This window comes from Corvus kubaryi, unplaced genomic scaffold, assembly GCF_017639235.1.
Source record: "Corvus kubaryi isolate FWS band 111438036 unplaced genomic scaffold, C.kubaryi_AGA036_p1.0 37300, whole genome shotgun sequence".
Lineage (NCBI taxonomy): Eukaryota > Metazoa > Chordata > Aves > Passeriformes > Corvidae > Corvus > Corvus kubaryi.
In genome coordinates this window covers 6070439-6091055 of record NW_024581093.1, presented here as the reverse complement: position 1 = coordinate 6091055, position 20617 = coordinate 6070439, and the positions used below count along the sequence as shown (strand labels likewise).

The 20617-nt window shown below is 48.3% G+C and overlaps 1 protein-coding gene across 8 annotated transcripts in view; it reads left to right on the top strand.

Moving 5' to 3' along the window:
* Nucleotides 1–20617, top strand: part of PLEKHG4 (pleckstrin homology and RhoGEF domain containing G4) — an 86648-nt gene that overhangs the window by 52614 nt on the left and 13417 nt on the right. For all 8 annotated transcript variants that reach the window (XR_006015895.1, XM_042027303.1, XM_042027307.1 and 5 more), the window contains 3 exons: nucleotides 4020–4158; nucleotides 6485–6607; nucleotides 7122–7313. Coding sequence is in view for 7 of the 8 variants with exons in the window: in XM_042027303.1 (XP_041883237.1) it covers nucleotides 4020–4158; nucleotides 6485–6607; nucleotides 7122–7313 (454 nt within the window). In the remaining variant the exon portion in view is untranslated. The remainder of the gene's footprint in view (nucleotides 1–4019; nucleotides 4159–6484; nucleotides 6608–7121; nucleotides 7314–20617) is intronic.

Genomic DNA, 20617 nt, shown 5'->3' with positions numbered 1-20617 from the left:
GTAGATAGATAAACAGATATACAGAGGTTTGGGAGAACAGACTTAATGCCCAGTGGATCCTGGCTGTAGGCGCTGAAGTGCCCAAGTGAATCGAAAAAACAAACTTTCCCATGGACTGTGAGCGATTTCTTTGTTTGGCCCGGTTTGCCTACCTACTTTATACTACAGCATGGAAAGGCTTATATTTTCCTCTGTGTAAGACAGTAAAGGATGGATGTTAGAGAGCCTGTCAGGCTGGTAAAAGTGAACTGTCAGGGGCTGACAACATATGAATGGAGTTACCTTGGAGATACAACAGAAGACCAACAACTAGACGTTGAGGTTTTAATGAATGCCTGCTAAGCAAGGCAGAACGTGTGAAAACAACGTGGCTGGTCCTTGAAACAAAGGGCTGAGGTGCTGGGATGCTGGAGGAACTCACAGAGGAGGAGGAATGGTGTAATGCCACACCCGAAGTTGCTTGGGGGCTCTGAGCCCAGAAGAGCTGTTGGAAACGTTTTTTCTGTGTGTGTTGTTTGCAGACACTCAGGAAACCATTGGCAGGACCATGAGAAGGGGCAGCCTTAGAGTGTTGAATTGTGGCTGATAAGGGTATTAATAGCCTGCTGCAAGCATTCGCAGAGAAAAGAATCACTTAAATGACAAGAGTAAGGGATTTTGGCTTAGAGAACCCCACACAACCCAACTTACTGACAAGAGTTAATTTCCAGCCTTTTTCTGAACTGAATTCTCCGTCTAGTTCCTGCTTATAGCATAAACTCCCAAATGCATCCTAGACTGACTTCAGGTAAGTTTGAGATGCCTGTGGATCAGTAAAGCAAAGGTCTTGTGTGTGTTTGTGTTCAGTAACAGGATGCCAGTTCTATTACCACTGAATCAGCTGAGATGGAGGGAAGATGACTGAGTGTGCATAGGTGTGTAGATTCTGTACATCTGTAGCTGCCACATTATTTACCAAGATAGGTATTTTACGATGACATCCAATGGGACAAAGGGCTCAGTGCTCGCTTCTAAACTGGAGCTCCCTTCCACGTTCTGCTAATGCACATAAAGGCTTGGTTGCATTGAGATCTTCAGAGGCAGGATAACTCCTTCTGTGGAAGGAATGTGTGGGGCCAGAAGTGCTGTTTGGGGTGGATTTTTATCCATCCTTTAGTTGGGCACCAAGAAGATCACTCAAGCCCCTTCTCCTGAAATGGGTTCCTCAGGGCTTGCTGGGTGGGTCAGCAGGAGTATTTTATTGCTGCCATTTTGAACCTGACTTTCCCTGGAGGGGTTTGCTGATCATAAGGCCAGCACTGGTCCCAAGTGTGCTCCAAGAGACTGGTCTTTTCCACAGTGGCACAGTGAATTAGCCTCTTTACACAGTGACCTTGTGGTATGCCTATTTCTGATTTTAAAATTATGTGAAATACGGGTTTTGTTAGCTTTTTTTTTTTATAATCACTTCCTATCCCTCTACCTTGAGGGTGTGTTTTTTCCCCCCCCCCATAGTTGTAGCGTTGTCTTCAGGAAAGCTTGTATTTTATGTCTTTGGGAAATGTGCTCTCTGCTCTGTGAGAAATCTGTAGTATTTCTTAGGCCTTGCAGCCTGGATTGCTACTGACTTCTGTTGAGGAAAACTACTCAGACTTGTGACAATGGGAGGGTTGTTTCCTCTGACAGGTATGGAAAGGGGCACAGTGGGACTCCCTGGCTCCCATCCCCTAATCAAATCACACTCTCTGCTAGGTCAGGCAACGCTAGAGCTGGAACCCTTGTCTCAGGTTCCTGTGCCATCAGGTTGCCATCTGATGATACTATGTTAAGTGGTGAAGCCATGCATGCTCTCTTTTGTCATTGGCTTGGGTGGACATAAGGACTCCTATTACAGAAAGGTCTAGCAGGTCAATCTGGCTTGCTGATGAGTGCCATCAAAGAAGTAGCATCAACACCAAAGTGATTTCCATGGAAGCTCAGGGAAGGATTGGAAAAATATTTTGCCCCATGAGGGGATAATTGCAAATGTTTGCATATAGTAGCATGGAATGCCTAAAGTTATAGGTGCTTGATTATCTGTGCCAGCGGGAGGAAGTGTTTGCTGTATCCATGTGTTTTCCTGAGTGGATGAGAGCACTCATGCCAGCAGGGAATTCAGCCTTGTGGGAATAAGACTGAAGGGTGTCTGCCTGTCTGGCCATCAGTATGCTGGAGACTTACTCAGAAAATGGGACCTGACAGATAAGCTCTGCTGCACAAAACCGAACAGCATTAATGGTGTTGCCAAATTTAACTTGCAGCCATCGTCTGAACTGTTTCTCGTTAGCTGTCCCAGCTGTGTCACTGCTGCTGACGGGAACTGGCCTCCACAACCTGCTCTGTAAACACTTTCCAGAGCTCAGCTTGGACAATGATTATGACTGCTGCTGTGAGTCTCCTGGGTTGGATCTGGGTCGGTCTGTAGGAAAGGATTACAAAACAGAAGGCTCATATCATCACAGTTTGTTTACAGCGGTTTTGGGAAACGCCAGAGCGGCGGTACAGCTTGGATCTTTCCACTGAAGCCTGCAGATTCTCTGTAGAGAACCTGTCTGCTCTGCACTGCAGAAGCACTGATCTTAGTCCAGAAACTATTCGGGTATTTTTGGCTACACTTTGGAGAAATTCATTCAGTCTAATGGCATTTCAAAGAGGAAAAACAGAAGTATCTGAGAGCTTGAGGTTTGAGAAGTTGGCTGTTGCACACTGGGTGGAATTCTGAATGGAAAAATAGTGTGGATTTCTGCTATGCAGAGCTAGTTGTCTAGACCTATGGCGCTACCTCGTGTCAATTAAATACTATATAAAAGCTACAGAATGGCTGCTACTAAATGTTCATATTCAGTTGCATTTCACAGGTTCAAGATTGCCTGTAACCCCAGACAGAAATAAACATGTATGCTGAGTTGTTTTGAATTATATTCCATTAGCAATATTAGCTACCTAGTTTGCAAGTGCTTTAGATAATTTTAATAATATGATAAAAAAGCCACACTCTAATAAGTCAGAAGGTTGTAAGACAATTAAATGAAAATTGGTTTAGGGTGAGTACAGAAGATGACGAGGCAGTTGAACATGCCAGTGTAGAGCACAGCTGAGGGAGGCTGTAGTGTTTTCTTGTAGCTGTCTCTTGAGCCCATAATTGTAGGAGAGGAAAACTAGAAGTAAAAGAAATACAAGAAGAATAAGCTTGAATGCTCTTCTGTCTTCTGGATCCCATCTGTAATTCACCCAAGCCTGTGCTGGAGAGATGTTGCGCACATCTAAAAGGAGCTTGCTAATATTCATCATCTTACCAAGACCCTGGCTGCAGCATCTGAAGGCATTGGGCTCCATCCTGAACTCCTCCAAGCTTGCCTGTGTGCTGTGGGCAGGCTGGCAGGGAGAGTGCCTCCTGGTGTTGCCTGCTGGGCTTTGGTCAGCACAGCTGCCTGTGGAAGATAGGGAGCTCTGTCTATGAGTCTCTTCAGCACAACACTGTAGAATCTGATTTCTCTTGGCACTGAGCTGCTGTACACTTTGCATTTTTGTTTGGCTGGTGGAAAGCCTGCGAGTGAGTGAGGCATCAGGCACTTAATATTGTCATCACTCAGGAGAGATTTGCTTACTAATGGTGGCTTATTTACTTAATTAAATTCAAATGGTGGTTTTAGATGCTGAAACTGCTTGACCCTGTGTTTTGTGAAAATCCACTGATGCAACAATCTATGTTTATGAAAAGCTGAAAGTGTGAGAAATATGGTAAATTTTGCAAGGAGCCTGGCTGGGAGGAGATGCTATTGTCCTTCCTGCCAGGTTATCTGCATTGGAATCAGCGTGGTGAATCATGGTAATGTGCAGGGAGCAGCAATATTCTCTTCTGTTCTCCATGTGGAGATGGCCAGTGAGGGTCCCATGGGGAGGATGACTGGAGTGCTGTTGGTGGCCAGGTTGTGTTTGCATGAAGTGCTGGGAGAAAGACCTAATGCAAAACCCTTAACCAGACCTGTGTCCCCTTGCAGAGATGCACTTGATGCTGCCAGTGTGCTTTATAATCAAGTTGATGAGGGCGTTCACCGACTGGTGATGCTGTCAAACAAGCGCATCCAGGAACTGGAGCTGGTGATGGAGTTCGAGAAAGTGGAAGAGTGTTTCAAGGAGGTAAGGCCTGCCTATCAGTTCCAGTGACGGCTGCCCTTTGACTGTGTGTTCCCCTGCAGGTACTGGGCCTCTTGATGCGTTGTGAAGGTGTACAGTGATGCTTGATCCTTTAAAAGAACAGCTGAACATAAGAACGTGAGATAGAGTTTCAGAAGTGCTGAGAATCAAACCATTTATTTCCCTGGTATCTCTTGATGCCAGGTGAAAGTCTCCTGGCTTCTCTCTAGGTGTGGATCAGTCAAACCCCATAAATATCTGTGAAGTGTATAGGTAAGCAATACACTGGGAGTTTGGGTGTCTTTTTTGGCCCTCTCAGCAAGGCTTCACCTTGAGAAGCAGCAGAGTGATGACAAGCTGATGATAAGTCTGCATGTCCCCTCTGGGCTGTAGCTCCTGTAGCGTTTGCTGACATCCTGTTGCTGAACATCCCTGCCCCACACTGGCTGCCCATCTCTGTCCTGTACTCTGTTGTTTAGATTCCTGTGCTGTTCTCAGGTCCCTGATACCTGATAAGTCCAGGCACACTCTTTCCCCTCTGGGTACAGCACCAAACGCAATCGGTTTGCCTTTGGGTGCAGCCCTCTATACAGCCTTCAGGCACAGAATGGCCTCATGTCCTTAGCCCAAGAGCCATACTCAACCTCCCACCCCCTGCACTTCTGTGGGACCTTCAACTTCCCTTCGTTTGGTGCTTGTTGAAACTCTTGACAGCCATGGGATAACTGAAGCAAACAGGCACTGGCTTTCAGAAAAACTTTGGAAATCTGTAGCCATTTGATAGAGGACCTCAAAAAGTCATAAAACAGCTCAGATCTCAGCATCCTTCAAGAGCTGATCAGTCCTTTCAGTGTTGCAGATCCCAGATGTTCCATGCTACAGATCCCTAAGCCTGAACTCAACCTTGAGATTATGGAGTTGCGTGGTCTCCTGTGCTGTAACTCATCAACAATGGGAAGTTCTATGTGTCCTTAAAAATAAGTTTTAGTATCAGTTTCACCATTGCTCTTCAGGGGTTCTGGGCTCTTCTCCTCTAGTGGGAACTGGATTTGCAAAGGAGGCTGTAGCCTACCTAGTGTTTTCACAGGCCAAGGTGGATCCAGGAGTTTTAATGACTTCCCATTTGGAGGTAGACACTTGGGCGCCCTGCAGGATGTGTTCAGGACAAGAAGTGTCTTGCAAGAACCTGGTAGAGACTCTCTTAAACACACAGGTTCCTAATACCAAACAGAAATGAAAAAAGGCACAAAAGCAGGCACTGCAACCTGTCCTTGCTTTAAGCTGAACTTAATTTTTTGTTGAATGGCACTGACTGCTCCCAGCTTACTTTGCTTGTAGATCCCCAATGATGCCAGCAGTTGCTCCTGCTGTTACGCCTGCCTGGGAGCTCTAGGCAGCAGCAGTGTGCCCCTCTGAAGTACTGAGAACCCACCCCCATCTCTTCCTCTTGCCAGTGGGCTTGTTCCTTATAACTTTCTCACAGTCCACAAAACTAGGAGTTTGCCCTTGACTATGGGGTTGAGTTGGGATATGGATTCAGATGATACAGGAAAACACGATGTGTGGGCGTTAGGAAGCACTTAGTCTGTCCCTTCCCTCAGGTGCACCTATGCCTGGAGCATTGCCGACAAGTTTGGCAGGCTGCTTTTAAAACCTACTGGTGATGGAGATGCTGTGTTATCCTGCCTGGCCTCCTATGACTGCTTTGCTCTTAGGATGCTCTTGTTAGTCCTCTACCCCTCTTTGAGGATATGAGCTGATAACTGCAGCAGTGGCTGGGCTCCACTGAGGAACATGCAGTTGCTGCTCAGCCTTGTGGAGAGCTGCCTTCAGAAAACCAGTAGCTGAGAGTCCCAGAGAACCATGAAACATTGCAAATGGGGAGAATCCATCAGTACATTCATACTGACATAGTTTGTGTCCTGCCAGTCAGAAAAGGGAAGTGATGTAGGAAATCTGGCAGCAAGGAGATTTGATCCCAGTTTGGGGTAGCAATAATAGGAGTGTCAGGCCAGTCTGCAGGTTGCAGAGCTTGCTTTAGACTGTGGCTCACCCAAAACAGAGCCCAGGCAGCCGCTTGCCATGTTTATGCCTAAGGCTGGTGAGCAATAGCAGAGCTTTTCAATTACTCTGTAACCTGAAGTGGAAAAACTCTTAGCAGGAGGCTCAGACTGAAATGCCAGAATGGGGGTAGAAGTCTACACACATTCTTTCCAGTAATGAGGTGACCAACATTATGAGAGCAGTTCCTTGCTCTTTCCACATAAAGGCCTACGTTGGTGAGTAGCACAGGGTGACTAATAAGCGGGGCTTATCCCTTTTCTCCTAGGTCAGCAGTTGGATTGAGAGTGTTGGCAGAAAGCGGCTAAAGGAAACTATCAACCTGGATGATTCTTTGGAGATGCTGCTTCAAGCACAAAAGCAGTTCAAGGAGTTTGATCTTGTTGCCAGTGTAAGTGGTTTTGGATTGGAAAAATATATTCTCCAGTGTCTGAGTTGGTAGCATGTCTGTCTTGTATGTGCTCAACCAAACACATGATGCTAAGAGTGTTCATCACCAAAGTGTGTGTCATTCCTTCTCACTACGTAGCATCCCAGCTCTTTTTTTGCAGACAAAGGCACCAGCTCAACACTTAATAGATGGCATTTACCAGTCTTGGGGAAAATAACTACTGGGTTGAAAGATGGGGATTTTTGTTCCTTCTTTGATGTGCTTATAACACTGCCTTTTTTTGATCCTAATTGAGCCATGGTCGTGCTGTGTAGGCCTTTACAAGGTGCTGTGTGACAAGTGTAAATTGTAAGAGATCAGGCTTCAGAATTCTACTGTAAACAAAGACACCCCCGATCATGTGATTTGAACCTTAAAAACCGGTCTAATTAGGCCTAGCTGGTAATGGCCTTGAAGACTACTTACAATTGATTCCAGGTCTCTATCCTCATAAGCAATTCCTTTGTGTTTTCAGGAATATTGCAAAAGGGGACAGGAAGCATTAAAGAAGATGAATCAATGGGAAGACTTCTCCTTTGTGGATGTGCATTCTTACAGGGTAAAGCTGCAGACCTACGGAGATCAGCTGGAGGAGTTCTGCACCCAGCTGGATGAAACCAGGCACCGAGTCTGTGAAACAGTCAGGCTGTATGAATTCTTTGACAAGGTAAGACAAGGCATCTGCTGCACAGAGGAGGGTGTAAAAAGTCTGCTTGGACTCAGTCCAGTGCTAGATTGTTTATGAAAGGTGTGAAATGTAGTATTTGCTCCATCAGGGAGCTGCATCTATAACTTGCAGCAGTCCCCCCATGCTCATGTGTCTGCGGTGATTTTTTTCAAGTCAGTATGTGGGAGAAGGGGTGGGTGTGTCTTCCAGAAGATGTCCACATGTGTTAAGCATAGACGTTTTCTGCTCTCTGAGCTGGAGCTTTTTAACCCCTTTCATGGCCACAGTGAACAGAGGGATTATGGCAGTGCTGGCTCTGATGGCACGGGCCAAGAGATGGGCTGCTTGTGTCCAGTCTTGGCCACCATACCAGGGTAGGCTGCCTGCATTTTCCTGCTATATCCTTACACACTGGAAAATTCAGCCTGTTGACCCATCAGGAGTAGCACCCTGCTCTTCAGTCCTAAATACAGTCAAACTCCTCCCATGTGGAGGCCTGCATGAGGAAAGGGAGCACCAGAATGGAGAGCTGGCAAGTGTGGCTGAGGGAACAAGGGATCCCTGGATCATCACAGGGATCTGGGAAGTAGAAGGAGAGGATGTGTGTGGTGACTGCTCTGAGTGCCTGACCTACTCACCTGTTTGGTTTAGTGCAAATGCACCCATTTAGCAGATCTGCAGTTGGATTTGGTGTTCTTTAATTTCTAAAGTTGCAGATGAATAAGCAGTAGGATTTTCTAAGTGCATTTTAAAATACAGCTTTGGCAAGGACAGAAGGCTGGGGAGCCTGTGCTCCATTTATTCCACACTTGTACAAACATTGGGTATTGAAGTTCTCAAATTCCAGAAAGAATAGACACTAAAAGTTAAGCTGTACCAGATGTAGGTGCCACTTTGTTGCTGTCTCTGAGCTGCCTTGGCAGCCAGAAGTGCTCAGGGGAGGAGGGAGGAAATTCAGCTGAACATGAAAACATGGAAAAGCATCCTGTGTGACGCAGAAAAGTGGAGAAGGCAGCCTAGAACACTGCTGTCAGGGTATTGAGGATTGAGTTTGGTGATGCTCTGCAGGTCTGCTTTGGCTCATCTCTGCAGTTTGCTGCACCGGTGAGGGACCCTCCTGCTGTGGAAATGTGTAATGTTTTTTTCACCCCAGTGGAGAGAGAAGTGCCTTCTGTGCCATGGGAGAATGGCAAGAACCTGTGCTCTGCTGCCTCACTGAACAGAGATGTTTAGGGGCTGCTGTGGTACCTGCACACCTCTTGCCATCGTGGGGGATCCTGGGAATGATCCCGGGAAGGGTTTTCTCGTGTTTCTTCTGATAAATTGAGGCACGCAAAAGCACCAAGCCTTGCTTGGCATATTGACAGTTCTGCAGCCAAGCCAAACATTGGTCGTATGTGAACCCTTCCAGCCAGAGCTGGAAGTCTCTGGAGCACAAATGTGGACTGGAGCACATGATCATACAACCATACAATGGTTTGAGCTTGAAGGGATTTTAAAGGAATCATCTGGTTCCGACTTCTCTGCTACAGGCAGGGATGCCACCCACTGGACCAAGTTGCTACAAGCCCCTGTCCCAGCCTTGGACACTTTCAGGGATGGGACAATCACAGCTTCTCTGGACAACCTGTGCCAGGGTCTCACCACCCTCACAGGGAAGAATTTCTTCCTGATACCCAATAATCCTGCCCTCTGTCAGTTTGAAGCCATTCCCTGTTATCCTGTCACTCCATGCCCTTGTCCAAAGTCCCTCTCCAGCTCTCTTGGAGCCCCTTCAGGTGTTCTGCAAGGTGTTCTAAGGTCTCCCCGAAGCTTCCAGGCTGCTCCATGCTCTGTTGAGGCATGGAAATTACATTGTGGTGGTAGCTCTTGGGCTGCCAGGATAGTTGGACATGACTCTATAGCAGTCTGTTCCTCCACATCTTCAAAGCCTTTTCAGAACCTGGGTCATTTCTAGGGATAAAAATGCTACATAGACCCCAACAGTGGCCCATTAATTTTTTGAGGGTATTGCAGCTTCTTTTTGGTGGATGAAAACTGCAGTATGCAGTTGTTGGCAGCAACAGCAGCCCTCTGTTATGCCTTTCATGCTGCACGGCCTCAGTGAAAACAAAATGATAGTGGCACAGTGTGTTTGCACACTGCTTTGGTGTGGAGGAGAGGCAGCTGGCTCAGGCAGGGAGGAGGATTTTGATCTTACTGGTTTCAGTAGAGCTATAAACAATTTGGTGGTGTAAATATACCATGTGTGTATTGTGAACCAGTGGCCAACTGAAACCAGGAGTGTAGGGGGATACATCCTGCAGCTGTAGGATCAGTGCAGAAGTTGCTGCGTAGCATGAAAGTTCTTTCAGTGCCTGTGAGTTTGATCTTGATCTCCAGAATGCTTTCTGCCTTCCCAAAGCATGGTCTGGGAGGTGGGGGATACGCAGAAGATTTTATCTAAACTGATTTCCCACTCTTCTGATACTGAGCTGCTTTTGACTTTCCTGCAGTGATTTTGTCAGTGCCTGCCTAACTCCCTTCTCTCTTCTCTAATATCTGAGGGCATGTCAACAGCAGGAGTCTACAATAAGTGCAATGTCCTTGATTTTCCTTCTCGTAAAGAGGCTGCAGAGTGCCAAACCCCAGGATTTGGGGAAGAAGCCCAAAGATGCGCAAGCAGTGTACGCTATGATAATGAGCTGGCAAGCTCAGATCTCCAAACATCTCAGCATGCGCCAGGGGAGTGGCACGCCCACCATGGGGATCATGGTGTTCACCCCTCACATACCTTGCTGCCTCTGGGAATGGGAAGCTCCGTGGTGCTGGCCCTTCTGCATGTGGTGGGCATGTGTTTTGTGGGGTGCTGCCCTGTGGCTGTTGGACAGGACAGCATAACCCCATATGCCCCATCAAGATGCTGTACTGTGTTTTTTCACTGCTTGGCAGTTCCTGAAGGCCTGTCAGAGCTCCCTGCAATGAGGCAGGCTGAGCTGGGCCAGACCACATGGAGCTTGCACATGGGCTGGCAGGGTTCCCTCCCCAAAGCCATGACTGGTGCCAAGCTGGATGTTTCCATTTGTCCCCACTTCCTTTGCGGCAGGAGCCCTTGGTGCCTGACAGGGGGTGAATGATGGCTGGGCTGAGGCAGGAGGAGCCGTGAAGAAAACTTCCTTCCCCAACTCTGACTGTGGGCTGGAGGATTGTTTTTCAGTACCACAAAGTCAATGTGGGCATATTCGGGGACCTGCCATCTCCCTGTGGCTTCAAGCCTGGTCTGGCCGCTGTCCCTTGTTTACTCAGTTCCAAGACTGCGTTGGGATCTGGCACCATACAGTGCTTTGGGGAAAACCTGGGAAGCTGAACAAGCAAGGGTATGTATGATGTACCAGCAGCATTGATGTCTGTTTCGTTCTGGGGTTCCTGCAAGGACAGTCCCCAGTATCCTTTTCTCCTTCTCTCTATCCTGGCTTCACAATAACACTGCCATAGGTACACTGTCAAGACCAGGAGGAGCCACAGCAAGTCTTTCTCTCCTTTTTTATCTCATTTGCCTTCATATTTTTTCCTTCCTCAAGCTCTCTTTGGGTGAATTATTTCCCAGAACACTCTTATATCCCATGCTCTGGACTTTACCATAAGTGAAGTGCAGGTTACCTGGACTGCAGGTTTGAAATGGCCCATGTGAGAGCCGTGTGGCCTCAGGACTGAGCATCTCACTTGCAGTAGCCTGTCCAGTGAGCCAGAGCACACAGCACAGTCTCTGCCAGGTCTGGGATGACAGCCAGTCCTGCTGAAGGTCAGGAGCGAAGGTGCCTGATCCTTGCTGGCACAAGTCACTCTGGAAGAAAGCACTGACCCAACCAGAAGGGGCAGCGTCCCACTGCAGGCTCAGCACCTGCATACCCTGTGGCCGTGTGGTGATGTGGTGCCCAGAGCTGAACTGCCTGTATCATTACAGGAGGGCCTGAGGCAGCTCCGGGGGCTTTTTCCTGCTTGTCAGGATGTTGTGCAAGATGGTGCCTCATTGGTGCTCAGGGAAAGTATGGTCATTGCCCTACCATAGCTTATGAGTCTTTTGCAGCTTGAGCCCTTGCCTTCTGTTTGGTTTCTGAGGGAAGCTGTTCAGCTTCAGTTCCCACTGCTCACGATTGGTGGCGCAAGGCGGGTTGAGAAATGGTAGGGTTTCCCATAGTGGGATTTCTTGGGTCTCTGTTCCACAAGCAGTTCCTTCAGTGGTATTCTCTGTCTGCCTCCCTTGGATCGTTTCCCTCAAAGGACCCCTGACCATCAGCCTCTGCTGATTCTTGTTCCTCAGTTGTCTTTTTTTCTGCTGCACACAAGGAGCTGCTGCTTCTGACCTCTGCTTGGAGTGGGCAGAATATTGTTCGACCTCTCTCCATCTGTGTTTTCATCTCTAGGAATGGGTTACCTGTGCTTGAGGGTGGATCTGCCCCCACAGTGGGTTCTCCTCTGCTCTCCTCCTCGACACTTTGTTCTTTCTGGCTTAGAAAACAAAGCCTTTGGCAAGTGAAGGAGGTGCCTGCCCTTCCTGGGGGAGGGCCAGCTGGCCTGCATTTGATTATGGCAGTGCCTCCTCATCCCTCCCCATTGTCCTTGCTGCTGTAGGAATGCCAGCCTTTTTGCGCTCCATCCTGTGAGCAAGTGTTGCTGCTCTGGGGCCCAAAGAGGGGCTGGGGCCGTTCTTCCCATCACTCTCGCCTCTCTGCACATCTCCATGCACCTTTCCCTCCAAGTCGCATTCACCCCATCCCGGCTCCGGCAGCAGACGGACACAGCAAACCCTCTTGTAAGTACCGAGTGTGCGGCGCCCCGGCTGACGTGTGAGCTGTACTGATATTGTTTGGAAACAATGTAGAGAAGGCTTTTCACTTGGTTGCTTGTGCGTGTCTGTGTGCATCCAGCATGAATCAGTGTGCTTTGTGTGCGGCTTTTGTGTGCTTAGACAGAACCCCGTGGGCTGTGGGCATCTTTGCATGGTTCCTCTGAATCCCAGGGTTGTGCTGTCTGTAGTAGAGCAGTGCCTGTCCCTCTTTCTCTTTATTAGAAGTTATTGCATGATCATTTCAGTGAGCATAATTTACCTGCAGCTAAAAGTTGCTGTGGGGGCTGCCTGGATGTTTGTGCAGGGCAGGTGGTACCTCTCAGCCTCCAGGACTTCTGTCAAATGTTTTGGACAGCACAGGATGGGGCTGCCCTCCTGGACTGCTCCAAGGTTTGCTGGGTTCCTGCCCCCCAGGTGACTGAGACCTGCTGGCACAGCACTTCCAGCTTCCAGAGATGGATCTGATCTTAGATTTGACAGCAGAAATCCAGAGTATGCTTAATAAGTTGCCTTCTACAAATGTTATCTCTGACTTCCCCCCAGAAGTTTCAGAACAGAGACCTGCTGATACCTTGTTTTCTGCTGTGTTTCATTTCTGATTATGTACCAGATACAATTTTGATGATGGTTTTGAGGGAAAAAAGTCCCTTTGAGGTGATAAATTGTTGATGTTTCTTTTTTCTTAGCCTTCGATGAAAAAGAAGGGTTTGAGTGCTGGTCTGTGGGAAGCTGGAAAGGATGCTGGTATCTGCAACCTAAAAGTGTGATTTTTCTGTAGCAGGCTGTTTGGCACAGTTTGAGAAGTAATTTTACTGAAAGGGTGCTATGATTCCCTGCTCTGGGAATGTGCTTGGAGAAGTGCAGAACTTAGCAACAAATTGGGAAAAAAGTGGAAAAAATTTGATGTGTCCTTACTGTAGCATACTTACTGTAAACAGAGGCATAGGTCTGTGTGCCATGATGCTGCCAGCAGTTCTGTACAGGTCAGAACATGGTTTTGCCCCCCAGCACCTTGGAGCAAATGAGATTTTGCTGTGGTTTGTAATAAAGTCCCTGTGATTTAACGTGCACTATTCTCTCCGTAGCTCTGTGCAGAGATTGGCTTTGGTTTTCTGGGGATGGTCTGCACGACATTCCCAAATAACAGTTTTCATCTGGTTACTGGTGCAAGTTCCCAGGATGATGAGGTTAAATCCAAAAGGCACCGGAGAGGAATATTTACTGTGCTGTTTTAGAGGAAGCCACTGTTGTCTGGCTTCAGCATTGTCTGACAGCAGCTGTCTCATCTCTCTTTCTCTCTCCGTCCTCAGTTATGCCTGTAAAGTCGTGCCCCTAGACAGACATCTAGTCTGATGTCTGATTTGTTCTCCCGTTTCAGGGGTGTCCTTTTTCATGCACAGCCTGAAGCAGCTGGGGGAGTGAGCCTCGAGGTTGGAAAATCGATCCTCTGGCAGAGTTCATGCAAGGTTAATGTGTGAAATCTCTCCCTTCTCCTTTCTGCCAGGTTTTTGCTGGAGAAATCTTCTTGTAAGGTTAAAAAGTGTCTAGTGTTTACTTTCGTATCAAAGTGTGTTCGTGCATTAGAAAGTTTCTGCTTTGCCTTGGAGATAGTCTTCTTGCACAAACAGAAGTCCCAAACACTTAAATCTGATCTGCTACAGATCAGGGTTTTCTGTCTTGCAAAATTAGTGATTTGGAAACTGTTCCGTCTTACGAATTCTCCAGTAAATCACTGCTGGCTTGACTGGTGCTTGAGTTATTTTCTCCCATGTTTCACCAATAACTATATTGTCAAATGGGCAGCACAGCATTGCCTGTAGCGCTGGCAAGATCTGTGGCAGGAGGTAAAAGCTAAATAGTAGTTAGCACCAGCACTCAGTGCTCCTTTCTAGTTGCACAACATAGGTGTGAGACTGATTTGTCCCTCAGTGTTATAGAGCAGCAGCAGTGAATTAATTAGGTTTTTGTCATGTGCTAAATCCAAGCACAATTTGCAGTTGAAGGTGAGAGGTTTTTGGGTTCAGATGCTTTTGAGCACCTGTCCCAGCACCTCAGGCAATGCTTTAGTGCAGTATAAGGTCTGTGATGTGTCTGTGACGTGCAGAAGGGCAAAGCTTTGATCCATCTGGGGTCCTTCTCCTTCCTACTGTGCTGGCCATATTCTCCCCATTGGTGGAGGTTACAGCAGGAAGAAGAGGCTGAGGGAGCCAGCCAGTGTGCAGCATATGTTGGGATGTAGGGTATTTGCCCCTCATGTGCCTCCCCTGATCCAAGAAGTGCCAGCATGTTCTGCCACTGGATGTGTGCAGGGGGCAATGCCTGACATGCTGAAACCGCCTTCAGCTTTGATTGCCAGAGCACCTCCGTGTAAAAGTTCCTCGGTGTCCTTGGCTGCCATGAGCATAAATTGACAGTTGTCTGAAAGACTTGGGCCCCTGTCAGGTGGGTTCAGATCTCCTGCAGGATCACAACACTGGGAGCCAGTAAGTCATGGCAGGGAAAGAGCATTTCCTCCCAGCAGGTTTAGGGATTTCCCAGCTTGTATCGCAGCTGAGGAGCAAGGGGAATTTGTTGTGCTTGAAGTGTGAGATCTGATGCCAGCAGAGATCTTGTGCATGTGTGCAGTGTTGAGTTTGGGTGCTTTTTTCCCCTCTGATCTTGGGATAGAAGTTGCACAGGGTGACAGATTTTCTGCATTTTTGTGTGCTGGCATCCATCTGGGTGCTCGGATCCTCCTGGAGACTGGAATTCCCTTTAGTCGTGGGAGTTAAATAGATCTGTTCAAGCAGTCTGGTCATGAAGCTCCCCTCAGTGTACAGATGGAACTGAAGCTCACAATGGCTCAATCTGCATATCAAAGCCCTGGACATATGGACAGGGTTCTCCCAAGCACCCGCTGCCTCTGATGAGGCTCCTCTGGCTGCTCTGTAGGGCCTTGCACCCTCCAAGTACATCTTGATGTGCTCTTAAACCAGGGAGCTGTTTCCAGCATTGTCAGGTCCCCTGGAGAAGGGGACCCAGCAAATCTGCTGGGGTGTCTGGATCCAGTTTCAGCTCCACATCTCCCGGGGCACAAGCACCCACCGTGCAATGCAGAGAGATCCCAACACATCGAGTGGTAGTTAAGCAGAGTTTGGCTCAGCTTGTCACAAGGGAAGGGATGTGAATTGAAGACTACAGAGAAAGTACCCATGTTTCCACATGCAGGCCCAAGGGCATACTGGAGGTTTTGCAATCCCCAGCAAGGAGCACTGAGCACGGAGAACCTCGTTGAAAGGGAGCCGGTACAGGGCAGAGGGGAGACACCCACCCCAGTCCAGTCTGTCCACACTTGCCTGTGGGGTGCTATTACAGTGGGGTATTTGTACAGCGTGATGATGTGACTGTCGGGACAGATGTAAAAGCAAAGCATGCAAAAAAACCTCTGGAGGTGACGTTAGTCTTTGAATGGGGTAATTTGTTGCTGTTGTGCAAGTTGCCAGCTCCAGCTTTGGTGACTCACACATCTTGCTGTTGCTTGATCTTGAGCTTGGCTGGTAACATGAGGCTCTTGGCTCATGGGTGCACAAAGCTGCTGAAAAAAATGGGCAGTGCCTCAGTTGTGAAGAGGCTAGTTTGCAGCAAAGGCAAACATTGAAGTTTTTGATTTTACTGGGAGCAAACTTGGCCCCTGGTCCTCTGGGCTTGGGAGCTTTTAGATGTTGAGCAAATCCCTATGGTGAGACAGAAAAATAGGGGGAGAAAAATCAGTGCAGAATCTACCCAAAGCTACAGTCATGAGAGACTGTGGAGCTTGGAGGAAGGCAAATCTGCCACTTGCTGCCCAGCTACCTAGGGAGTAATTTTATACATACACATGTAAACATATACATGCGTGTCATATATACGTGTGTGTCTGTACATAGATACCTGGTGAAACTGGCACAGGCTGCTCTTGTGGTATCTCTTGAGTTGCTCTGAAGCAGGGGTTATTGTAGCTGCTCGTGATTCACCAGGTGAGTCACCTGTTTCTAATGGACACCCCTAGGTACTGCCTGGCAGTGGCAGCAGAGAAAAGAAGGGCAAGCACTCGTCCTGCACGACAGCTCCAGTACAACGAGCCACATTTGCCCTTTGGGTCCTCGTGCTGTCGTCAAGAGAGCAGAAATCATGTGCAATCTTATTTTAGCCAATTATATTCTCCTGTAATTAGGCTCTCCTGAATTTGTCATGCCTGGCTGCCTGGAGGGCAAATGAAGGGATTTTTGAGCTCTGCTCAAGAGTGCTGCTGCAAAAGGATGTCCAAGCACATTGTTCTAAGGAGCAGCCTTTGATGGTACGTGGACTGTGGCATGCCCAGACCAACCCTGACAGGTGCTGCTTCCCTGACCCCTTGTTCTTTACTGCCCAGCTGTGGGTATCTGCTTATTCTCCTTTCTTATGCTTAAATCCAAGGAGTTTGTAGTTTGTGCTCCTCTATGATCCTTTGCCCTCCCACAGTGTTTTTACAGCAGCTGGTACTTGGTAACTGGCAGAAATGCAAATACAGGATTTAAAGTTTATTTTCTTTAGCAGCGAGTTTTAGGCAAACTGATGATTTCTGTGGTGTGTTCTCCCTTGGAGAGGAGGGAAGGCTCTGTGAGCTACACAGCAACTCAGAAATGGTTTAGCTTTTCATTTCAAGAACGTGAGTCCTTTTTTTTGTCTTTAAAGCTGAGCTTTTACCAGCTACATCCTATGTAGGACACAGTCTTGATTAGTTTGGTTTGTGCTGCTAATGAATCGCAGGCAGGGCTGCAGATGCAGTTTAGAAAAGTCTACAGAGGGGCAAGAGAGTAACAGTGATCCTCTGCATAGTGAAGGGATTACTTCTAACTTGGTGGCTTTGCTGAAATGCTTTTGCTCTGAAATTACATGGTTTCTTGTGTCCAAGTGGAGCTGCTTGCTTATGGAGCCACAGGTCTTAGTAGAAGTGAGCAGGGGCTTTGGCTCTTAGAGATGTGAAAAAAACATCACAATGTCTAGGAGGCATCAGTGTTTCCTCCATAGCTCTTATATGTTGGGTAGTGATTTACTTTGCATTTTGCTTGAATTTGGGGTCAGTTGGGATGGTTTCCCTCCCTGGTTTTTTGCACTGTGAAAGGGTATCTGGCTTGTGCCCAGTCAGAGTGTTCTCTGCACACTTCAGTAGCTTTCGTGTGAAGCGCGGCCCCTTCCCCCTCTGCCTCGTCTCTGGTTACCAGGGCCCCCCAATCTGGTATTTAGGCTAGCAGCATTTGCTTGTGAATAACCAGAGCTGAGATGATACATGGGAGCAGTGGCCCTGCCTCAGTCTGGTCGTAGGGGATGATAATGTACAGCACAGAGCTGGGCACAGCCAGGGTATGGACTCCCTCTGGACAGATGGGAAGGTAGGATGGTGTCTGTTTTTAACCCACACATAGACTTGCCAAGGGAACACCTGCAGCTCCTGAAGTCTTGCTCTTTCCCTGCTCCTTTCTTCATGGGTGCTGTTAGTATTGGTAGGTGGGAGCCTGAGGAAAGCCTAAAGCAGATCCAAGTGAGTGGTGAGCCAACCACTTTTTGCTGTAGCTGCTTGGTCTCTGAGTTAGCAGAGAAACAGGCTTGTCACCATTTGTCAGCTGACAAGTTCTTGTGGTAAGTAAGGTTTTAGCCTGGGCAGTTTTGCTTTCGATGTATTTTGTTGTAAAAATGGCTTTTTTATCGCGGTCCTTCTGAACTGTCAGCATATAAGGCAGTCTCCAGCCATCGGTCCCTGCTGTGTGCATGCAGCAGCTTGTGGCAGGGGACATACCAGTGTTGTGAGCAGGAGTCACTTCTCAAAGCAACCTAAAGTCACGTTGGACTTAAGAGGGAGTAAGCCCAAATGAGCATCTGTAATGACAGTAGCAGTCTCTTGCAAGAGAGGTGCATTTACTTTGGAATGGTGCTCTGGTGAGTCCCTGTCACTCTTTACTCATGAGTAGGGAGTGCTGCAAACAGTGAGCTCTGCAGGCTTCAGTACCAAGGCTGTGGGTGGCCGGCAGAGCAGGGCAGCTGCAGGACTCAGAGCCTGTGTGACACCCTCCATAGCTGTTGGGAAGTGCTTTGTTTAGTTCACAACGCTACCTGTGATGCTTTTCACTTTCCTGGCTGCACCGGTTTTGTCTCCTTTGCTGCAAGCTAACCTCATTTTCCTCTTAAAGCTCACAGCTGAAGTTAAGGGCACTTAAAATGAGCACAGCAGTGCTGAGAGGAGGTCTGGTTAAATGGGGGGCTGTGCAGTTTCTTGCCACAGAGACCTACAGTCAGTTGTGTCTCACTGAGAAACAGCAGAGTGGAGCACAGCCTGGAAGCAGGAGCTGCATCAGGCTGGATCAGGGCTTGATATTGTTAGTTTCTTTTTTGCTGTCCTTGGCAGTGTTGCCAGCTGTTGTGCTGCTTCCCCCTCTCTGAACTGTAGAGAGCAAGGGAGATGGAGGCTTGCAGTCCTGGGACATCCCTGCAGAAGAGTGAGAAACTTGGTCTGTCTTGTTGCTGTGCTTCAGTCATCATACCCACAACCATGATTCCATCCCTCCCTGTATTGCTGCTCCCACCAGGACCAGTCTTGACTTTTCATCACCCGTCTCAGTTGCACTGTGCAGTCACTTGAGATTGCAAATGAAACCTTCTCACAGTAGAGTTAGTCACCCACCCAGGTGCATTTTTCTTCTGCAGAAAGTTGATCTGCCTAGCTCTGCCTCTTCAGACACTGTTTCCTATTTGTCAAGAAAAATATAGTTACAGTCATCTCCCCACAGGAAAGGATGAAAGAGGTTTGGACAAAGGCAACCCCCCCTGAAATTGCCCCTTCTGGCATATGTCTGAGATGCACAGTGTCTGCTCCCTGTTTTGACACCAGAAGGTGTCTTAGAGGTCACTTAACCTCGAGTATGCAAAGAATCTGATAGGTTTGTGATAGGTTTGGGTTGGATAGGTATAATTTCTGAGTGGTGGCTCAGGTGAGGATCTAGGACTCCTGGAAGGCTTTCAGTGCTGGCAGTGTGCCCTGAGCCAGGGCTGAGCAACTTCTCTGGACCTGTGTTTGCAGATGGTACTTGAGTGGTGCAAAACCCAACAGACTCCAGGAGCTCCTGTCCACGATGTGCTGCAAGCCTTGTCCATGGTGAAATGATCAGGGACCGACAGAGGATGATGGGCTTGAGGGTTGCACCATAATCTAGTGAAGTCCCTGGCTTTTCCTTACAGCATGGCAGGTCCTTGAGAGCCCAGGCCTCTCCCGGGCAGCCTGGCAGGACCAACCTGTTGCTGATGCCTGTTGCAGGATAGGCCAGTCCTGCATATGCAGGAAGCATGTTTGTCTTTAATCCTGTAATTGAGAGTTTCAGTAACGACTTGCCTGTAAAGATCAAAAGCTGAGGTACAGGCTTCTTCCTGCCCGGTTCCAGACATGGTTGGGAAGATTTCAGCTTCCCTGCACACAGGTGCCTCCTTTTATCTGAGCAGCTCTTGGAGCTCTGCAGGGAAGCTGTAGGGCTGCCTACTCCCCAAAAGCCCCTCATCCAGAGGGCCATATCCTGGCTTGGCTGAGTGTTGTTTGCAACCTTACTGGGGGTGACAGATGACAGCAATACCCCTGCCTGCATGAGGATGGGGGCACACTTGGTCCCTGGAGAAGACTGCCATTTATGTGCAAAAAGGGGCAGTTGAAGCAGATGATGTGACTGCAGAAAGCCTTGGTGGTCACTTAGCATGTTACCAAGCAAGCTGCAGGGTGTGGAGGGCTGCTCCATTGTGCAGGGAACAAAGCTGAGCTGTTGCTGGCCTGCATCAGGCTTTGGGGATGGAAGGAAATACCACTGAGATTGAGAGCCATTTCTGCTTAGTCCTGGAGTCCTTGCCAGGAACAGACAAGAGACTATATGAAGATGAGAGGTGGTGGGGCTGCCGCCCTGTATGGTTTGCAGCCCTGATGCCTCCTCACAGTAATGGCATGCAGATCTGCAGAGTTTCCAAGGAATAAAAAAAGTCTGTTTTCTCTCTCTCCCATCTATGCATGAAAGTGAGTACCCCAACCTTAGATAAGGCCTTCACAGGGCAGCTGCCTTCCTGACTGGTTCCTATAAAGTCCAGGCAGGCCTGCTGGCTGTCTCTCTCCTGCACATTGCTCTCAGCACCCTCTTTGACAACCCCGGGTGCCTTTTGAGCTCAGCTTTTCCCATCACTGAGCAAAAGGCAGCCAGCATGCAGCCTTCAGTGAGGATCAGCCATTGACCTCCACAGCTGGAGAGGTGAGACGTGCCCTTTCTTAGCTGAGACGGATGGACAAGCCTTGCTTGGGGCAGAGCTGGAAGGGGCTGGTGTTGGTTTGCGTACAGCTGGAGGGGGCAGCTCAAAACCCCTCAGCAGAATACACCATCTGTCACTGCTGTGCAGATCTGCTGGGCTCCGCTGCACTCAGTGATTCACCTCGCCTTGAAATGCTCCCATCTCC